Here is a 21,670-nt window from a genome sequence, read left to right as displayed (position 1 = left end):
TCTCTTCAGATGGCATGCACCCATACCCCTGCCTGCTTAGGAGCCCACTTGGGAGAGACGTGAACAGATCACTGCTTCCAAAAATAGAGGCGAGTTGATTACTCCCTTTGCACTGGAGCTTTGAATAGCGCCCTCCTGGGCCTCAGGAAACTGCAGAGAAAATCCCCAAGGTAGGATCTGCCCCTACCTTGTCCCCACAGGACCTTGATGACAGGGTTATCACAAGTCTTCAAAGAATCTACCAATCCGGGGTAAAGTGCTTCCCAAAACTAACCTCAGCAGGCAAAGCAATCATCTCGCCAAAGAAGCCCAGGCACCCCCCAGGGGTCGGTCCCAACCTATGTTTCACGGAGGGGAGGGTGCACCTCTAAGGCCCAGCTGCCGCCCCCAGCCCTGTGTCAGCTGCCTTCATAGCCAGGGAGGAAGTCACCTTGAAAGAAGCGGCCATTGGGCTGCGCCGCTGCGGCGGCGGAGAGGGCCAGCCACAGCACCGTGTCGGCGCCCTGGGCCTCGGAGCGCAGGCGGTCCCTGAACCTGGCGTGGAACCCTGGCATCGCCTTCCTCACACCTGAGAAAAGGAAGGGGTAGGTGGGTTAGGACAGAATTCTCCAGCAAATGTGCTTGACTTCCCTTACTAGAAAAAAAAAGTGTAAAAAGGAAATTGGATCATAAACTGCTCTTTCTACTTGAAAGTAGCACTCCCAAGCCATTCCAAAGAACCTTGTTAAAAAGCCCCCGAGGTGTCCCTGATGGGCCTGATTGAGTCCCCATGTCCCCGGGACAGCAGCACCCAAGCCCAGCCCAAGAGCAGAGTCTCTGGCAGAGCCCCCCTTTCCACCCTAGGAGAGGATTCTAATAAGCGGTGGGGCCCGCAATGAGGCTGGGTCGAGCAAACCTTGACTCCGCCTCCTGGGTTCGGGCGCCCTCTCAGCCATCCTAGGCTCGGAGGATCCTGGCTGTTGGTTCGTTGGACTGTTTTACTATTTTCCTCTTTTTAGGGAGGAGTAGCTGAGAGGCACTAACTCTTCACTTCCTCTGCCAAGCCCCTTGACGCGTCCCTCCCTCTGCATGCCAGGGCTACAGGGAGGTGTTTGCCTGGAGTAGCCTGCCCGGGCCTGGCCTGTGCTGCAGGTGGCCCCAGGCTGGCCGCTCTACCTGCCCACGACTTCGAGGACCCAGCCACGCAGGCCACACCCCGTTTTCCCACAGACCTCAGGGAACACAGTGTCTCCACAGTGAGCACATTGGGAAACAAAACAGTTCTCTCTGGAAGCCAAGGAAAGAAAAGGAACCAGAGAAAACAACTATTAAGAGCCTTACTGAGATCACGAGCTTTTAGAGATTGAAAGGATCACCTAAGCTAAGGCCCTCCTTTTTTAAATTAAACATCTTTTTTTCTTTTTACAGAAGCAATACTTGTTAAATTGTAGAAAAATCAGAATGCTCTGCTAGGCAAAAATAAAAAAATCTGAAAACCTGGTGGTGTATCACTCAGAGGTGACAAATGTCCACATCCTCAGCCCTCCCAGGCCCCTGTGGCCACAGCCAAGGTCATGTGCACCTGAGAGCTGCTCTCTAACCTGTGAGCAATACATGGTAGACCCAGATGACAGATCCCAGTGGAAGGCGTGCCAGGCAGATTTTAAACATCTTAGCTGATGTTGGGATTCTCGGAATGGTATCCTTGGAGGGTAAGAGGCTCGGGGTCCCCCATGGTCCCCTAGAATTCACCCTGCACAGGCAGAAGCAAGCATGTCTCCCATTAGGCAGTCAGAAGAATGAAGAAGCCACACTCCCTGAGCACTCCCCTGGTGCCCTTTGCTGAGAACATCCTTTTTATATTTAAGACAGGAGACTCATCTGTGCAGCAGAGGGCTAATTTCTGCCAAATCTCCAAGCTGGTCTCCATGGGATGTCACAAAGCACCAGCGCACACCTCTTTCTATAGGAATGTATAGTCACAAAAATAAGATCACAAGGTGTGTACTACTCGGGAACTTAGTATCTTCATTTAATGATATAGGGCACACAGGGGTTTTTCCATAGGCATGGTTGACAGCAGTCTTCAGCCCTGAACAGATTTCATACAGGTGTTCCATAATTTATCAGCTTCATCTCCTACCACCAGCACTGTGATAAGCAGTGCTTGTTTTCCCAATCTTTATTTCTTGGGATGAATTTCAAGGCTTCTGATATTCAGGAAGGCCCTGCCAGCAGTATGTGAGAGCCTAATCCCCAATACTCTCTGGCCAGGACCAGCTGGGAGGTCTTAGCCTCTCTGGGCCTCAGTTCCCTCATCTGTAAATGGGTATGATAACAGACAGGAGTGGCCACCCCACGGGGGCTGTTAGGATGAGTGAGTGAATCCGCAGACAGCACCGAGACCAGCTCTTGGCACCGCGGATGCACCCTAGGGTGTGTGCTGTGGCTGCTGCTGCTTTCAGTTCCCTTATCTGTAGAGGAGGAAAAAGCTGCAGAGAGCTGCCTGAGGCCACGGAGTTGGTGAGGCAGACCGGAAAAAGAATTCTGCTCCCCTCCACCGCTGCCCCAAGATTATTGGAACTGTGTCCTTGTGGCCATCATTTACCTTCAAGCATCATTATTTCCAAAAACCTGGGGAGTGGTGAGGCAGCCTGGGCCTCTCCCAGTACCTTCCCTCAGGCCCTGCTCATTCCTGTCTGACATGGAAATGACAGTGGTCAACAGCTCCCTCTCTTGCCAGGATACGCTGTAGTTAGGAGGGCGACCCAGCAGCGCCTGCTCTGGTTCCCACCATCCCCTTCCCTGACTTGCACAGGGCAAGCTGCCAGCAAAAGCTGTGTCTGCATGAGGCTTCCCCCAGGTGCAGTCCCAATGTGCCCCTGCCTAAATGGAAATGAAGCAACTCCTCAGTCCTCATTACGCTGGTTTCAGGTCATTCCTGGGGAGAGTCAATGCTGCAGCTAGCTGCTCAGGTATTTTTAGATGAAACGTAAGTGGCTCAGCAATTAAAGGCTATGACATACCTGGGGTGTCGGCCCAGCCAGGATGCATGGAAGAAAAATGGATGGCGGGGTGTCCTTGGGCCCACCGCTCCGTCAGAACCACTTGCTGCCTCTGGACAGGAGCGAGGGGGTGAACAGGAGAGAGGAGGTGCCATTAGGTGCAAGGGCAGGAGACAAGCCCTGCCCAGCCAGCATCTCTTACGCTGGACTCTGCAGTATGTACGGCCCCTTGATAGCACCCTCGTCCAGAATCACTCCTGACCCAGAAGGTCTGAATAGGACCCAGAAGGTTCTGCCCCCTCCAAAGGAGGTAAGAACAAGCAACAAGCAAACCCAGCAAAACGCTGTGAGAGAGAACAGCAGACCCACCACCCATGAAATTATGCCCCTCAGCGCCCAGGTGTCCCTCGTCCACAAATCGCCTGTTTGACTCTATTCTTTGCTGCTCACTGTGAGGGCAGGGGTGGTATCTGTCTTGTTCACTGCTGTACCTCAGGCCCCCAGCACAGACTGGCATGGAGTGGGTGTTCTGCTAATATGGGAATTAAGGCCAGGTGTGATGGCTCACACCTGTAATCCCAGCATTTTGGGAGGCTGAGGCAGGTGGATCACCTGAGGTCAGGAGATCAAGACCAGCCTGGCCAACTTGGCGAAACCCCATCTCTACTAAAAATGCAAAAATTAGCCAGAGGTGGTGGTGGGTGCCTGTCATCCCAGCTACTCAGGAGGCTGAGGCAGGAGAACCACTTGAACCCAGGAGATGGAGGTTGCAGTGAGCCAAGATCACACCACTGCACTCCAGGCTGGGCAACAAGAAAGAGACTCCATATCAAAAAAAAAAAAAAAAAAAAAAAAAAAAAAAAAAAAAAGGGAATTAACTCCTGTCTTAGGCAGAGCATAGCAAATGTCCTGGGAACAATGTACTAGTAAATACATCGGTTATAGACATTAAAATCCTTAAATATTTCCCTTTCCCAGCTGCAGCGACACTGCTACCCATCCCAGGGCAGTCTGAGCATGCTTGGCAGAGACCTCCATCTCTGGGCCTCATTTCTAACAAGTGGATGGTTTCTTCCCATGTCCTCTGGGAAACAGTAAAGAAGTGCGGCTCTTTCAAATGTCAGGATTTGGAGTCATGAGATGTAATTCACCAGGATTTGGTCTGGGGTCAGGGAGCAAAATTGGGCACACCTGGGGCATACAAGCAGCAGTGGAGGCACAGACAGTCCCAGACAGGGTCCCCTTCAGAAGGCATACAGCACTGACAGGGAAAGCGGAGGGGCTGGCAGCATTACAGACAATGTGGGCGCCCTACCAGGTGAATTTAAGGGCAAGAACTGTAAATATGGAAGTTATATATATCCGGCTTTTAAATATAGCTGTAATAAGCAGAGACACAGCAGTACAGATTGAGCATCCTTCATCTGAAATGCTGAGACCCAGAAGTGTTTCAAATTTCAGATTTTTTCAGATTTTGGAATATCTGCATATACATATATAATGAGATACCCTGGGGATGGAACTCAAGTCTAGACACCTTATACAAATAACCTGAAGGTAATTTCATACAATATATTTTTTTTTTTTTTTGAGACGGAGTTTCGCTCTTGTTACCCAGGCTGGAGTGCAATGGTGCGATCTCGGCTCACTGCAACCTCCGCCTCCTGGGTTCAGGCAATTCTCCTGCCTCAGCCTCCTGAGTAGCTGGGATTACAGGCACGCGCCACCATGCCCAGCTAACTTTTTGTATTTTTAGTAGAGACGGGGTTTCACCATGTTGACCAGGATGGTCTTGATCTCTTGACCTCGTGATCCACCCGCCTCGGCCTCCCAAAGTGCTGGGATTACAGGCTTGAGCCACCGCGCCCAGCCCTCATACAATATTTTTAAAATAATGTTGTGCATGAAACAAAAGGTGTGTTCATGGAACCATCAGAAAGGAAAGGTTTGGGATTTTCCACTCATGACATCATGTCAGCACTCACAATGATTCGGATTTTGGAGAATTTTGGATTTGGGATTTTCAGACGAAGGATGCTCAATCTGTAGAAATCTACTTTCTGTTCAGAGTAGTCAAGGGTTCTGGACTCTGGCCCCTTCAGTCCCTCAAAAGTGTGCAGCCCTCCCAGTGAGCCTGGGCATCTGTCCAGCCAGGGAGCCAGGAGCTGCCCGGAGTAGAGAGGAGGGACCTCATTCCCTCTGAGCAGCACAGGACAATGGATCTCCCTGCTAGGATTCTGTTCTGTTTGGGTCTGAGAAACATCAAGAGGAGACATGGCAGCTTTCTAGCTTCTCCTCGGATGCTGCTGAAAGCCCCCCGGGCCTGAGCAGAGCTATGTTCCCCAAAGAGGGGCCCTCTTAGTCCGGGAACATTTTCAGGTGCTACATGAACTACTAAGGTCCAATTTCTGTGCATCCCAGAGTCAGCTTTCCTTGGAAGAGGGCTGGCACAGACCGTGGGTAAAATGCAGTCTTGGGAAATGCACGTCACTGACCTTGTTTTGTGCATAGACCATAGTTCCATCAAACGGTGTCCTTTCAGACTGGAGATCATCAGTGTTCAGTTTCTGAACCAACATTCCTCCTGAGGAGACGGTTATCTGCAATAAAGGTAACAGAGATTTACAAAGTAAAGCCTGTGACCCTTTCCACTCTTCGCCCTCTGTGGAGCAGTGCGTTTGCTATGGCTTGACACCACACACGTATTCTCCTACAGGATTCTCCCTCTGTTCTGGAGGCCAGAAGTCTGAGATGGGGCTCATGCGGCTAAAATCCCAAGTGTCAGCAGAGCCGCGTCCCCTCTGCTGGTTTCAGAGGAGACTCCATGTTTTGCCTTCAGCTTCTAGAGGCTACTCCTCAGCTCACAGCCACATCCTCCACCCTCTGCTTCCACAGTCACTTCTCCCCTGACTCTGGCTCTCCTCCCTCCCTCCCATAGGACCCTTGAGACTCCATCAAGCCCACTTGGATACTCCAGGACATGCTGCTCGTCTCAAGACCCTGAACTGAATTGCAGCTGCCAAGTCCCTTCTGCAATCTAAAGGTGACATAGTCACAGGTTCTGGGATTAGGATAAGAACTTTTGGTGCAGGCTGAGGGGGTGTCATTATTCTGCCCATGACAGCAGAGAGAAGGCAGCCTCCATCAACTGTCTTCCTACTTTCTCCAATGTATGATATTTCAACCCCCTGGGGGAGAACAGGCCCCAGTAGCCAGTCACTTCCCCTCTGAGCAGGAGAGTCCCCAGGAAAAGCACCACCACCCTGACCTGAGTGCCCTACGAGCCGCCCCTGCTCTTCAGAGGCCTCCATCCCCAGCGCTTTCCCGACACACATGTGACAGCTGGGGGTGGGGTTTGGGGGTTCAGAGAGGGCTAGGATCTAAATGTTCTCTCGGCATGCCTCTACCTCCCTCTTGGCCCCCCCGACAGAATTGGGGTTTTGCTGTGGATGTGGACACAATAGCCCCCTTAGGGCAGCCTGGCAGCAAACCTGGGCCCACCAACTTCCCATCAGGAGCAAAGTCCACTACTCTCAAGATATCCCACAAGGTCAACTCACCACTCGAGGGTCGTGTTCTTTCTCCAGCACAGGGATCAGGCCGGTCGTGAGAATGTACACACCTGAGACAGCACACAGCATCCCGTGAGGGGCTGCAGGAAGCCCCATTCAGGGGGTCCTGCAGGGCTGATGTGGGGGCCTGTCTGCCCGCACCCACCCCCCTCAAGAGGGCAAGTGGCCACCTGAGGGGCAGCCCCTCCTGAGGATCCTTCTCTCAGAACTGGAAGGAAGATGCCGTCGAGCCTCCTGTACCAACAGGAAAAGATGTCCACACTACAGATATGCAGGAAGGGAAAAGAAAACTGCCAAACAGCAGGTGGACCCACTTTGCAGAAGGGAAAATGCATCTACATGTCCAGTCTGTGCACAGAAAAATGTGAAGATGAAATTTAGCAATACTGCTTAGGTCTCCAGGGTGGAATTCAGTACAACTTTTCCTTCCTTTGCTATACATACCTGCACTGTTTGGATTCGAGCATTTTTACAGTGAGCATATATAACTTTATGGTTATGTTATATCTTCAATCAAGAAATTACACATAGCCTTTCTAACGGAATGAGAAAAATCACTGAAGTGTATTTGACATGGAGAGACACTCCCGATATATGGAATGAGAAGTTACAGAATGGTGGGAACACCACCATTCCATTTCGGTGAGGAAAGATGTGTCAAGATGAAGAGAAAGTGTCCGCAAGGATGAGACTGGTGCCCTGAACGGTGACAATGCTCATCTCTGAACGGTGGGGTTATCACTTCTACATACTTCTTATACGTTGTATATTCTCCTTATAAATACCTGTATTTTTTTTTAAACAATGAGCACATATTACTCTGTGCTAAGAGGGCAATACGGGGAGCATTTAAAGCCCCTTATCCCAAAGTGAGGCAGGAATCTAGTTAGGGGCTTCAAGTGGCGAGCCCTGGGCCCTTTTCTGGGCTGCGCCATGGAGCTTCTGTGTGACGAGCTCTCACCACCGCTTCCTGCACCACCCGTGACGTGGCCTGCACCCAGCCCTCAGGAGCTTCCTGACATCATGGGAAGGGTGCTGGAGGCGGATTCAGGGGCCTGCCTCTCAACCCTGGCTCTGGCACCTACCAGCAGTGTGACCACAGGCGAGCACCATGGCATTTTCAGGATATAATAGCTGGCCAGCCCACCTCAATCAGAGGAGTTTGTGGTGGAATAAAAATGTGTGCATGTTCTGCGAGGACTGGAAAGTTCTCTGGGCCGGCCGCATTTGTCCTGCTCTTGTCGTATTATCATTTGCGATTCTGAGTTGTGACTTTCATCCCAGACAGCATGCTTAGTTGTTCACAGTGCAATCTATTTGGAGGAGTCTGCCTTGTTCGTATTTGCGGATTTGTACGGTCTCCTGAACCCTGGGTCGCTAATAGCTATTAACCTCCAGCCAGTGGTCTTGGACTTTCTTTGTATTCACCTCCAGTGGCTTTCTCTGTGATGTAATTTATGACAAGTAGAAAGGACTTCTGCCAAAAGCGATCTGCCCCGTCAGCCTGCCCTGACGAGTCGTCCTAAATGGCTCTTGCAAGGAAGGGACATGAAAGCCAGCGGCTGGGCTGGCTCTGCTGCTTGCCGAGGGCACCTCCTCTCTCCTCTCAGAACGGCGAGGGCTGGGGTGAGCCCCTTTGCACCTGTCCTCCCTGCCTGGGAGGTGCTCAGCTCTCATTCCCAGTCACCTGCAGGAGGGCTGGCCGGGCTGCTTGTCCCTGCCAAGTACTCTGTCCTCTAGGGGACAGCCAGGTAGCAGGTGCTTTAAAAAAAACTCCTAGAGAACCAGCACAGTTTCCAGCAGTGGGCCTTTCCGATCTTTCTTAAAGTCTCCTTTCTCCCCAAGTCTACAAAAGGTTCCCATGCTCACCCAGCCCCCGCAGGGGGCAGAGCTGAGACAGTGCAAGTTTCTGCTCACTTCTAGCCTCCTGGGTCACCAAAACATGCCGAATTCTTCACGTCCAGCAGGCATTCCTCCCCCATGAGACGACAACGCAGCTCTCTTCCTAGCTACAAGCCATTTATAATCCTCCAACCTCCAGCAGGCCTTCTGGGACCCTTCCTTGCCAGGCCGGCAAAGAGAAACACAATAATCATCTGCTAAAATGATACACAGTATATAAGTATGTAAGTGCATACATATGTGTGTACACATATATGTATGTGTATATATAACCTATTAATGAAAGAATTAGAGTTAGAGAGTCCCAGAGAGGTTCAGTGACTTATCCAAAGTCCCAGCAAATTCATACAATGTGCAAAACAGAGGGCAAATCTCCCTTAATTCTTGAGTCATTTAGCATGCTGCATGCCAACCAATGCCAGGGAGAAGGAAGGTGCCCATCATCTGCAAGTCTTTTTTTCCTCAGTGAACATGGCACCAGCTGCTCCTTGCCCAGCTCACACAGATCCAAATAGGGGCCTGTCATTAACACATGAGCCAGCGTCACTCTCCTGCCCCCAAAGTCCTTTAACACTCTGGTCCCCCATCGAATCAAGCAAAAACTCAGCCTGGTCCAGCACACTTCTTTGGGAGACGTGCCCCATTCCCTCTCTTTAGGTAGGCCCCAAGTACATCCTGTTTATAACAACAAACACGTAACCGAGTCTGCCCTAGGCCAGGCGCTGGGTTTGTCCCACGTGGCCTTGACCCCACAGGCTCTCCTGGGGTCTGGGCCAGGAGGGTGACACCTGGTCCAAGCTGTCCCAGCCGAACTCTCCGTGCAGGAGTGTGAACATGGGACGCCGAACGGAGGACAGGTGACTCAGTGGCAGCCATATGTGACCCAGACGCAAGGAAAAGCAGAGACGGGGAGTGAACAAAGCAGCTGTGGTGAGAGTCCACGGACAACAGTCCCAGGGAAGCAGAAGGTCCCCTCGGCTGCTGACAGGTTCTCTGGTCCTGTCCCTGCCCCCCAAGCCCAGCTGTACCTCTGCCACTAAGTTCTGTGAGGGCTGCCCTTGTAGCCCGTGATAAATCATTTTTTTGTCTAGTCTTCCTGTGTGGGGTCCTGTTACTTGTGACCACACAAACCCTAAGACACTTGGCTTGTCTCAGGAAGTCCACCAGTTCTCCTGAGATAACCAGCCACCCTTCAAAATAAGAATGTCTCACCAGGCACACAATGGCTCACACCTGTAATCCCAGCACTTTGGGAGGCTGAGGCTGGTGGGTCACTTGAGGTCAGGAGTTCGAGACCAGCCTGGCCAACATGGCGAAAGCCCATCTCTACTAAAAATACAAGAATTAGTTGGATGTGGTGGCAGGCACCTGTAATCCCATCTACTCAGGAGGCTGAGGCAGGAGAATTGCTTGAATCCGGGAGGTGGAGGTTGCAGTGAGCCGAGATCGTGCCAGTTATACTCCAGCCTGGGCAACAGAGTGAGACTCTGTCTCAATAAATAAATATATAAAATAATGTCTCTGGACAGACAGGTTAGGCATGGATCTAAATGGTTCATGGGTGTTTTTAGTCATTCATAGCTTTGTGTGAACCAGTTCAACAACTTCCTTTCCTCTAAGACTTCCTATTAATATCAGGGACATTTGGGTGATTCAAGGTTTTGATGAGAGAGAGAGAAAGATATTTTAGAGTACTGAATCCCACAGGAGCCCAGGCCTGGGTGGAGGGAAGGCATTTGCAGCTACTGGAAAAGTTGACCAAGGTTAGTCCTGCTCCCAGTAATAAGGAAAAGAATTCATTATCATTAAGACTCATTAGTATTTTTAATTTACACAATGCTTTTCTTCCAAGGACCTCATTATGTCGATGGAGGTTCATTACGAGAAAGAGATCTGGGAGTAGAATTTATGTTGGACGCAGTCTTCTAAATACGGCAACAAGAATTTTTATCACATGGGTACGTGACTCGAAGCAAATCTATCAGCTAATTAAGAAGGGAGGTGAAACTGTGTCAAGCCCAGGTAACGCTAAAGGAGAGATGCCACGTGTTCTTAGAGCACTGTGAAACCCATGTTTGCGTCCTCCAAATATTAAATTCATCGTGTTTCTGAAATTATAAGGTATCTTGAATATGACATTTTAATAGCATTAAAGGTAATTATTTTTAATGCAAAAAATATATTGCAATTTTTAAACTTAGCATAGGAAATCTGATTGGCATTTCTATTAAGAAACCTTCAAAGCCACCTTGAATTAAAGCTACTTTGGTTACTGGCCAATGGGTTGTGTACTTCCGTCCATTCTATCTGCCGGAGAAAATCATTGTCCTGTTATTGCTGGGAAGTTTCTGGCGTCAATTTTAAAGGAGCAGACAGCTGCACTGGGGAACACCATTTGGTACTTCTTTTGTAATGGAAACAAAAACATCCCACAGCGAGCCTGGGGGCTCACACACTAATCTCACAAATTATATAAAGATGATTTCAAAGATCACATTACCTGGAGAAGCCAGCAGGACAGAGTCCCAGAGAAAATGAGCTATTAGAAGACATTCGAGGCACTGGCCTCTTATGGAGTATTCTTGGTTTAGGCTCAGAGGGTGGTTAGCATGAGTCATGCCTTCCCCTTTGCCCCCAACCTCAACTCACCCCCACCACCTTATCCAGTTTCATGGACAGAACAAGTATTTATCAAGGGCCTGCTGAGTGCCAGACCCAGTGCTAAGTACTCAGGATACAGACTGAGGGCTCCCTGGCCTCTCAGTGCCCACCAGGCATTCCCAGGCATTATACGTGTTACTACGTGACTAAGCTACACTCATGATCGAGGTCAGTGCTAGGCTGCTATGGGCGCATGGGGGTTCTGCATGAGCTGTAAAGGGCTATTTCAGCTAAGACCTGGAGGAGAGGTGGGAAAAGGCAGGTGGAGGGCTGGGGATAGGAAGGAGGGCTGCGGGTATGGAGCACAACCTGTGCAAAGAGGCCCCTGAGGCTGGAGAGTGCAACCAGGGCAGCTGCAGCCCAGTGAGCACGGCAGGGGTTAGGGCAAGGTGAGGCTGCAGCTCTGAGGGGAACGCCACATTCACTCACCCAAGGGGTGACTTTAAGCAGAAGGAAACAGATTTGCATGCATAAGGATCACACTGTCAGCCTTATGGAGGAAGCTTCTGCTAGGGAGGTGAGTGCAAGGGGGAACATAGGGCCCCCATATTACGCTACCACATCACAGTGACTGCACTGGCTTGGGCAGCGTGGTCGCAGTGGAGCTGAAGAGCAGGAGACAGACTGGAGACAAGCTGTACAGGGAGTCCAAAGGCACAATCATTGCCTGGATATGGGAAGTGAGGGGGTGTCAAGGATGAGCAGTGATGGACACGATGCTGGCCACTGGGGTAGGGCCCATTAGAGGAACAGACTGGTGAGGGACTAATGGTTCAGTTTCAGGCCCACGGAGTCTGAGCTGTGGGATCTAGGCCTGGAGCTCAGAAGAGAGATCTGGGCTGGAAGGAGGTCCTTGGGAGCCAGGCACACGATGGCATTTGGGGCAAGGATGAGATCCTCACGGAGAGTGTGGGAGGAGGAGAAAGGAGGGTGCAGGATTGGTCTGGGAGAGACCTCAACATTTAAAGTCCCTGCAGACACGCTGGCTAAGGAGGCTGAGAAGGAGCGAACCCTCGAAGTTGGAATTGCAGGTGGCTCGGAGGCCCTCATGCCATAGGAGCATGGACAGCTGCGCCCAGTGCTACTGATGGACGTGATAGAGGCACGCCCTCTGGAACCGGGAACATCAGGGTCATAGGTGACCCCAGCACGACAGTGGCCAAAGGTGAAGGAGATAAGCTGACTGAGTGAGCTGCAGGACGCCCAGGACTGTGGGTGGAGAGGCTGGCTGAGGAACTGCTGTGGAGGCTCTTCTCCAGGGCCTAGCCAGGTGACTCATGTCACCCCTGCTGTCACAGCTGCAGCATTAGGGGTCCTGCGTGCTTCGCTGAGACATATGAAAGAACCTGCTTTACTGTAGGGGGAACCAAATGTGGGCACTTGGGCCTCCGCTCGTTAAAAGGACAAAGGTGCTTATTTGGGATTTTGTTTCTAAAACTCCCCAAATGAATGCTTGTTACCAGCATGCCTTTAAAACACTCACCAAATCTCTGCTAGATAATTAGATAAGGTTCTGGCCCATGGGAGGACTTGGATTTGGAGTTAGTGCCCTTAGGCCAGGAGACCTAGAAGGGTAGACACCACGGAGCCCAGAGAGACCCCCGCACACAGAGCTGCCCAGAAGGAAGAGTGGGCCAGAGTGGGCTGCACAGCACAGCCCAGGAAGCTCAACTCTGGGGAGCTTTTGTGTCTAATCAGAAGCAACTTCCATCGCTGGCAGAAAACAGAAAATCAAAGGAAAAATGATCTGACTTCTGGGCTTGTTCATTGTCCCTCCTTAGGAGGGCTCCCAGTGCAGTTTAAACCAACAGCCTCACCTGGGGCTCAAAGGCCCTTCTAGGGGTCGAGGGGAAAGAGGGTTCCTAGAAGCTCCAGACTCCACCAGCCTCCCCTGTGGTCTGAAATCTGCCCCTACCCCAAGCTGGAGAGAACACAGTCTCCCCAACAGCAGCTCACTTGTTACTGAGGAAGAGCACCAAGAAACAATCATAATGAATAATACTCCTCTTACGATGGAACAGACTCACTACATGCCAGGCACTGTGCTGAAAGTTACAATGCTTTCTTTTTTTCTTGTTCATATATCTTTTTTTTTTTTTTTTTGAGACAGAGTTTTGCTCTTATTGTCCAGGCTGGAGTGCAATGGCATGATCTCAGCTCATCACAACCTCCACCTCCTAGGTTCAAGCGATTCTCCTGCCTCAGCCTCCCAAGTAGCCTCCCAGGCATGTACCATCATGCCTGGCTAATTTTTTCTTTTTAGTAGAGACGGGGTTTCTCCATGTGGGTCAGGTTTGTCTCGAACTCCTGACCTCAGGTGATCCGCTTGCCTCGGCCTCCCAAAATGTTGTGATTACAAGTGTGAACCACCTTGCCCAGCCTAATTTTTTTTTAACATAAAGTAAAATCTCATTTATGTGTGTGTGTGTGTGTGTGTACACAGTTCTAAACTGTGACAGATGCAGAGTTGTGTAACTATGCATTCGCCTGTGGTGTGACTGCGAGGAACTCTATCACCCCAGATTTTCCCTCACAGCCACTCACAGTCCTTTGCAGTCACACGGTCCTGCTCCTCACCACCCACTAATCCCACCCCAACAGCCTCTGACCTCTTCTTGGTCCCCTTGGTTGCCTTTTCCAGAATGTCCTATAAATGGAATCAAACAGCCTGCACCCCTTGGGGTCTGGCTTGACTTTGGCTGATGCACCTAAGGGTCACTCGCATTGTTCTGTATGTCAACATTTTGTGCCTTTTTATTGCGGAATAGCATTCCATTGAATGGAAGTACCAGTTTATTCACCACATGAAGAACATCTATGCTGACTCCAGTTTCAGGCAATTATGAATAAAGCTGCTATAACATTCATGTGCATATTTTTGTGTGCACACAGGTTATTTCTCTTGAGTTAAATAACCTACAAGTCTTTTTTAAAATCTTCACTTCTGGCCCCTAAAAGTATCACCATCCCCATCTTACAGAACGGGAAAGTACGGCGTGGGGAGTCTGAGGACATTCAGAGTCAGGTAACCGGAGGAGCTGGACTACAGCCCTAGTCAGCGCAGCCAGTGGGACTGAGCACCTCCTGAGAGCCAGGTGGATTCCACCCTCAAGGATCCACGCTCTGTGCAAGGAACTCCCCCATCAGCAGGTGGCTTCTACTGAGCCATGACAGGCACACTAAAGGAGGCTGCAGGAGCCCAGAGGGGTGCACCTGACCAGGCTCTGGGTGGGGAGGAATGTGTCTAGCAGAGTCACAGAGGAGCAGTACAAGTTACTCAGGTCGGGGACATTCCCAGTAGGGGAGCAGCAGGACAAAAGCAGGGAGGTGGCACTGCCAGTGGCAAGTTCCAAAGAAAGGGGCTGATGGCTAGAGGGTTCGTGTAGGAAAATAACAGGAATACCTTTGGATAGGAGGTGGGGTCTGCTAACAAAGGACTGCAATTCCAGGTTAAGGAATCTGGATGTTAAACAACATGACCTGCCATTTCTACAGTGCTATTTCCCAGGATCTGTGCCTCTCTGGTAGCCTTGAAGGTTTGTGACCTGGAAGGAGATCTTAGGAACAAAACGGTGTGTGAGGAAAGCTCAGAGTGAAGGTTACTGACAGGTAAGAATGCCTGGCACCAAACGCATGCCCTGTCTAAGGAAGCATTCTGCCTGGGAAGCACTGTTCTCTGTTTTCCTCTGAGTCTCCGGACCAATCTCCCTTCATGGATGAAGAGAGAACTTTACCATATGATTACTGAAATTGTGTATGTGTCTAATGCCCCAACAAGGCCAGCAGTCCCTTCCATTTCTCGATCCCTATAACTGGCCACAGCATCTGGCATAAAATGGACCCTTTATAAATGTTTATGGAACAGCCCAGGTATGGTGGCTCACGCCTGTAATCCCAGCAATTTGGGAGGCCGAGGCAGATGGATCACCTGAGGTCAGGAGTTCAAGACCAGCTTGGCCAACATAGTGAAACCCCATCTGTACTAAAAATAAAAAATATTAGATGGGTGTGGTGGTGTGCACCTGTAGTCCCGGCTACTCAGGAGGCTGAGGCAGGAGAATTGCTTAATTGCTTGAACCCAAGAGATGGAGGCTGCAGTGAGCAAGCTGAGATGGTGCCACTACATTCCAGCCTGGGTAACAGAGCAAGACTCCATCTCAAAAAAAAAAAAAAAAAAAAAAGAAAGAAAAAGAAAAAAAAGTTTATGGAACAAATAAGGTGCCTTTGCTCACTCGGTATTTTGATTAATAAATAGTTACCATATTAAACTCACATGATCCATTTTCAAAGAATTAGAATGTAAAAAAAAAATCTTGTGGCAGATTATTGTTCAACAATATTCATTCTCTCCTCGCCACCTCTGTGGGAGAAGCGTATTTCTCTGATGCTTGATTTGGGGCTCTGTGAAATTGTTTGCTTTGATTAACTGGATATCTACTGATTTCTGGATTGGTTAACTGGATATCTACTGATATCCAGTTAATCACAGGGGCTTGGATGCAGGCAGAGGCTTGGAATTGCTTGCACACCTGGGCCTCTGCCGTTGCCCTGAGAGTACAGCTTGGTCCAAGGAGGATACAAGACATTTGGCATACACTGCACACCAAACCTGCAGCTTGGAGACACACAGCTGAGCCCGGCTGAGATCAGCCTGCCCCGTGGGTCTGCAGAAGAGTCAGCAAAAATGCATGCTTATCGCTGTGTGCCCCTGAGATTCTGGAGTTTTTTCGTAGCAATAGCTAACGATACAACCCTACACTAAAAATGCCCCAATCACCATTTTGTTGTCCTTTGTGAAGTGAATCACAAACTGGTTTCAGATTACCTCTGAGCCTGCTTCCTCATTTATAAAATCTGTAAAATGGTTATGAGACTGAATGAGAGCATCCAAGAAGAGCCTTCAGTACAGCCCAGAGCAGGCGGCCTGTGCTCAGTGTGCCCTGTGGTTATGAAGGCGTCTCTGGACCTGGGGTCCCCGTGTCGAACAGCAGCTCTCACTAGGCACTGGGACGTGCCCCCGAGGAGGGCGCCACGTAACAGAATGTCAAGAGACAACACTCTGTCTCCTGACGTATCTCCTTCCAAAGTGACCTAAGGCAAACTTCCTCTCCTTCTGCCAAAGAGCTAAGGCACCACTGCCTGTTTATCACAGTCAATTAATTGGTGACGCAGCTGTCCTGGTAGAGATAGAATCAGTGTCCTCGTCTTGTGTCCTGTGGTGAGAGAGGCTAAGATGTGGGTGAGAGTTTTAATCTGCTAACCTAGGCTGTGCCAGGCTGCCAGCAGGGCACTTAGCTCAGCCTCCCCGTCCTCCCCCTCCCATCTGTCTTCACTCCTCATGGACTCTTAATGCCACTGAATGCTAACAGGGAAAACGTATGTGACTGGAGGAGACCTGAAACAAAGGGGTGAGAACAGTCACCCAACAGAAGCTGTCTCCTGCGGTCTCTCCCTCTCTGTGGCTCATCTGCTCACCAACCCACCCAGGGCAGCTCGCTTTTGTCCCTCAGAATAAGCTATGAAAACGTCTCCGGGCCCCACCCACCCTGCAAAAGGTTAAGAATTATTCTTTCCAAACTATCTAATTCATACACTGTGATGTCTCAACAAAGCTGTGTGCAGGCATGGGCGCTGAAAGCATTTTGCATTTAACTATTCCACCAGCTTCAAAACCCTTAGGATCTGGTGATAAATCCTGCAAATGCTGAGGTTTATGCTCTCCTCAGAGTATCAGGAACCTTCTGGTGTTTGGCTGGAGATTGCAAATGTTTCTGACGGCTCATATGAATCTTAGAAAATAGAAAACAACCTATCCCACATTACATAATCAGGCCAGGAAAACATGTTTCATATTAGAAAGGCAGCCAGCAATTTCCCAGGACTCAGACAGAGGTCCGGGCTTTTTGTCTGGCCTGGTTCTGCTGAGGAATCATGGCACTTTAACCTCTCTGTATCTCCTCATCTCTCAAGCAAAGACCCATGGAGCTGCCCCCTCTGTGCTGGCATGCCTCTTTGTGTATTGTACTATTTCTTTCGCTTGAGAGATGAATAAATATCCAAGCCTGAGAATTATTACGCTTCTCAGAGAGGTTGGAATGATCAATAAGATGCTTCTAACACAAATAGGAAATGAAAATGGAGAGATAGCAAGGCCTTTAGACGCAGGCTGGATTCTTACAAAGGTGCAACATAATCAGCTGCATAATCAAACAGACAGTCCCTTTACAGTCTATCAAGCCTGTCTATGTTCCCAAGCAAGGTCAAGTTCCTCAGATTACCTTCCTTTTCACCTTCCAAAACCTTTGGGCTTCTCTGAGAGGTGCCCCCAGCCCCAGCCTCCCCTGGCTCAGCTGATCATCCACTCCCAGTACTCTTTAGCACTTATTTAGGATAACACAATGATGGGGTGAGGGAGGACATGCTGGGGTGGGTGGAACTGTGCACTGGTGATGAACATGGGCTGTGGTGGAAGTCAGACCAAGGTTCACACTCTGGCTTCTCCACTTGACCTTGGGCAAGTGAAACAATCTCTCTCAGCCTCAGTTTCCTTATCTGTAATGTAGGAATACTTCCATCATAGCACTAAATGAAAGAGAGAGAGAGAGAGAGAGAGAGTGTGTGTGTGTGTGTGTGTGTGTGTGTGTGTGCGTGCCCGCGTGCACGTGTACACAACTCTCACTCACGCCCCGGCAGTAAACACTTGGCAGAATTTTGTCAGACGGTGGGCAGATGGGTGAGCGAAAGAGCTGGCTTCATCCTGCAAGGTCACACAAAGCCCAGCACTCGGAAGGACCCTGCATGGTTTAATGCTCTATTGTTGCTGCATTGAAATCCTTAATTTTTGAACATGGAACCTCACGTTTCCATTTGGTGCTGGGCTCTGCAAATTATGTAACCAGTTCTGCCAAATAGCACCTGAGGGGCCAGCTGTGGCACTCTGGGAGTCTCAGCTGTCCCATCGAGTTGTGAGCCAAAAAAAAACTCTAGCATGACCCCACATTTTGGTATATTTGGTAATTTCGGCAAGCATACCACATGTGGAACAAAGTCAGTGATGAAAATATTTTGTACTAAACGTGTCATTTCATACATGCTTCCAGGTATTTCTTTTAAAAAATGCAACTTCATCACTGGGGAGAAAGCATCTTCCCACTCCTAGTCTTTCTTTCCTTGATAAGAGAGTGCAATTAGGGTGAGTCCTTTCTCCCTGAGACCTTCTTCCATCTGCCAGGGAAGTGGAGCACATTTCAACAGTAAATTTAGGCTGGGCGCACTGACTCACACCTGTAATCCCAACACTTTGGGAGGCTGAGGCAGGAGGATCACTAGAGGCCAGGAGTTTGAGACCAGCCTGGGCGACACAATGAGAGCCACCTTCACAACAACAACAAAAATTTTTAATTAAAAAAATTAGGCATAGTGGTACATGCCTGTAGTCCTAGCAACTTGGGAGGCTGAGGTGGGAGGACTGCTTGAGCCCAAGAGTTTGAGGCTGCAGTGAGCCATGATCACATCACTGCACTCTAGCCATGGAAACAGACCAAGATCCTGTCTCAAAACAACAACAACAACAACAGCAACAACAACAACAGTAAATTTGGGGACAATGAGTGGGGCTTGCTCAGTTCTCTTCCTCCCTTTCTCTTCTTTCTGGGAGGAGTCCTGCTCTTCTTCCCCAGAAAGAAGAGCAGGTGACCAGGTAGATGAATCCTTCTAATTCTTGGGTTCCATATGAGGAAACCCATTTGGCTCTTGCACTGAGCCATGCCTTTCAACCAGCCTTGTCAGTAACAGTGATATACTGGCTTTCAACTGTTATTCCATCGGCTCATTCCTCAATTTGCTCAGTTCTTGGTTGGGAACAGGGTTGCTATATAGTGGATATCCCCAGTGACTCCAACAACCACCCAAACCCCTGCCATCCATCTTGCGACCGAGAACAGTACTTAATTAAAACACTCCCCTCACTACAAAGAAGTAGGATAGGTCCTGGGAAGAGTCTTAGATTCACTGCATCTCAAAACTGAAAGGCAACAAGATCATCTACTCCAGACCCCTTGGCTCAAGGAGAAAATCCAAGGAGACTAACAGCATGGTACGTCAGTTCTCAATTTTTAGTGTGCATCAGAATCATCTGGAAGGCCTGTCAAAATGGATTTAAACTCTTAGCCTCATTCCAGAGTTTCAGATTCTGTAGATCTGGGTGGGGAATCTAAGAATGTGCCTGTCTACCAAGTTCCCAGGTGATGCTGATGCTGCTGGTCTGGGAATCCCACCTTGAGAGCCACTGGCCTGGTATACAACGACTTTACTCTGTTATTACAGAGTAGCAACCAGGGCCCAGGTATCTGTGCTCTAGCCAGTACCCTTCTCAGTTCATCTTCTTGCCCATTGGATGCGCCTTCCTCAGCCCTGGCTGGAAGTTCCCTTGGCTGCAGTTTTTATATTTACAGTCAACACTTAAGCTGAACTTGCTCTCCTCTTCAAAATAATATCTATAAAGAGCCTTGAGCTTCCTAGGAAATAAACACTTCAATACTAAGAATTTCTGGCACCAACACCCATTATAAGAAACATGAAAAGAGAAAGTGTTTTATGAAGAAAAATAAATACGATTCAGGATAAACTTAAAGCAAATGTCATCAGGCCCAGGACCCAGAACCCAAAAACTTGATCAATGTTGTTTTTTTCTTTTTTATCCTTCTACGGTATATTCTATGTTTATTTTCCTAAAAACAAATAAGAAAACTTCTTGTACTTACCCAGAGTATTGGTAGCGAAGTTTTTTTCAAGTCCATCTTCTGTGAGTTCTCTTTTATTGATCATGCAACCTGCATTATTGATCTAAAAATTATAGTTCCCATTTAAAAATAAAGAAAAATAGGGCCAAAAGACCTATTTCCAACCCCACACCTCTACCACCCCACCACCAGCTCTTTCTCAACATTCAAGTGACAATGACAATTTGCTCAACTCATTCTTCATTCCAAACCCCTTACAGGAAAATACCACTTGCGCAGAGGACTCAGCCACAGAACTATGCAAAGACCACCGAGTGAGAGGGCTTGGCCAGGCAACCTAATTCGCGAGAGGGTGCTCTGGAAATTCATCTAGTCCACAGCTGTCCTATCAGAGTGTCTAATCTTAAGTTTTCTAGTAGCCACATTAAAAAGGTATCAAGAAAAAGGTAAAACTAATTTAATATATTTAACGAAATATATCCAAAATAGCATCATTTTAATATGTAATCCATACAGAATATTAATGAGATGGAATACATAGGTTTTTTTTTTAAGGCTTTGAAACCTGCTAGTTTTTACACTTACAGCACATCTCAGTTTGGACTAGCAACATTTCAGATGCTTCACAGCCACACTGGAGAGCACAATTCCAGACTCTGGGACAACATTTTAGAGCACATCAGAGACTCTTTGGATAGAAAAGCAACTTAGCTCAAAGCGGAGCATCTGGGAAGAGCACACGGGCACCTTTCTATCTGAGACCACCCAGGGTCCCCACGGAGTTTTGTGGTGATTATGCTACTAAAAGATTTGCATGCCGACAGTCGGTATTCTTTTGGACTAAAAGAGCTTCTAATTTCAATACACCAATCCCCAAATCTACAGAACCAAGAAATATTTATATACAAATCATTTTATAAAAAATGGAACATCTCTATCCTCCCACAATACTCAGTGGATGTCCCCTTCCTTCCCCTACTAATCTAACCACATTGGTCTCCTCTCAGATCCAGTGAGTAAATCTGATTACATGAACAGGTCCAAGCATAAGACAGTCTTACTAAGATTCTTCCATAAAGACACGTGAACATACATATTCGTCCACATCCACACAGACTAAAAAAATGTGCCAACAGTTTATTCTCCACTTATGTTTACAAAGCTCACCAGAACATTGAGTTTATGTTCCTGCTTGAATTTTTCAACAAATTTCCAGATTTGCTTGGGATCAGACAAGTCCACGATGTGCAGAAAAATGTTCTAAATTAGAAAGCAAAAAATATATAAACCCGTTTTAAAAAGATATGAACTAGCACTTTTACTTTTAAAAGTACATGGTTTTTAAAAAGCAAATACTTTGAAATGATATAAAACAGAAAATACCAATCCAACTCCTCAAAAATAAACCATTGTTCAGTTTTTTGTAAATCATCCAGAAATATTTTAAGCATACACTATATATACAATACATATCTTTAAGATGAATATACATACATGCATACACACACACACACACACACACACACACACACACACACACACACACAAATAGGATCAGACTATGCATTCTTCTACCTCTATCTCTTTCACGTAATATGTCTTTTAGTTTATGGTGGTAAAAACACATTTTACTTTTTTTTCTTTTTCCAAGATGGAGTCTTGCTCTGTCTCCCAGGCTAGAGTGCAACATGATCTCAGCTCACCGCAATCTCTGCCTCCTGTGTTCAAGCGATTCTCCTGCCTCAGCCTCCCAAGTAGCTGGAATTACAGGCACACGCCACCACGCCCAACTAATTTTTTGTATTTTTAG

At 48.4% G+C, this 21,670-nt stretch overlaps 1 protein-coding gene across 5 annotated transcripts in view; it reads right to left on the bottom strand.

The window, feature by feature from the left end:
* The window catches only part of DHRS12 (dehydrogenase/reductase 12), a 41,606-nt gene that overhangs the window by 6,576 nt on the left and 13,360 nt on the right, over positions 1 to 21,670 (bottom strand). For all 5 annotated transcript variants that reach the window (XR_005580500.2, XR_005580497.2, XR_012514358.1 and 2 more), the window contains 6 exons: positions 21,028 to 21,120; positions 19,882 to 19,963; positions 6,545 to 6,606; positions 5,480 to 5,584; positions 3,006 to 3,096; positions 431 to 568 (listed from right to left, as the gene is read on the bottom strand). Coding sequence is in view for 1 of the 5 variants with exons in the window: in XM_039473147.2 (XP_039329081.1) it covers positions 431 to 568; positions 3,006 to 3,096; positions 5,480 to 5,584; positions 6,545 to 6,606; positions 19,882 to 19,963; positions 21,028 to 21,120 (571 nt within the window). In the remaining 4 variants the exon portion in view is untranslated. The remainder of the gene's footprint in view (positions 1 to 430; positions 569 to 3,005; positions 3,097 to 5,479; positions 5,585 to 6,544; positions 6,607 to 19,881; positions 19,964 to 21,027; positions 21,121 to 21,670) is intronic.

The sequence above is a fragment of the Saimiri boliviensis genome, chromosome 16, assembly GCF_048565385.1.
Source record: "Saimiri boliviensis isolate mSaiBol1 chromosome 16, mSaiBol1.pri, whole genome shotgun sequence".
In the NCBI taxonomy this organism is placed as follows: domain Eukaryota; kingdom Metazoa; phylum Chordata; class Mammalia; order Primates; family Cebidae; genus Saimiri; species Saimiri boliviensis.
The sequence above is the reverse complement of the archived record's forward strand: the minus strand, read 5'-3'. Positions and strand labels throughout refer to the sequence as shown.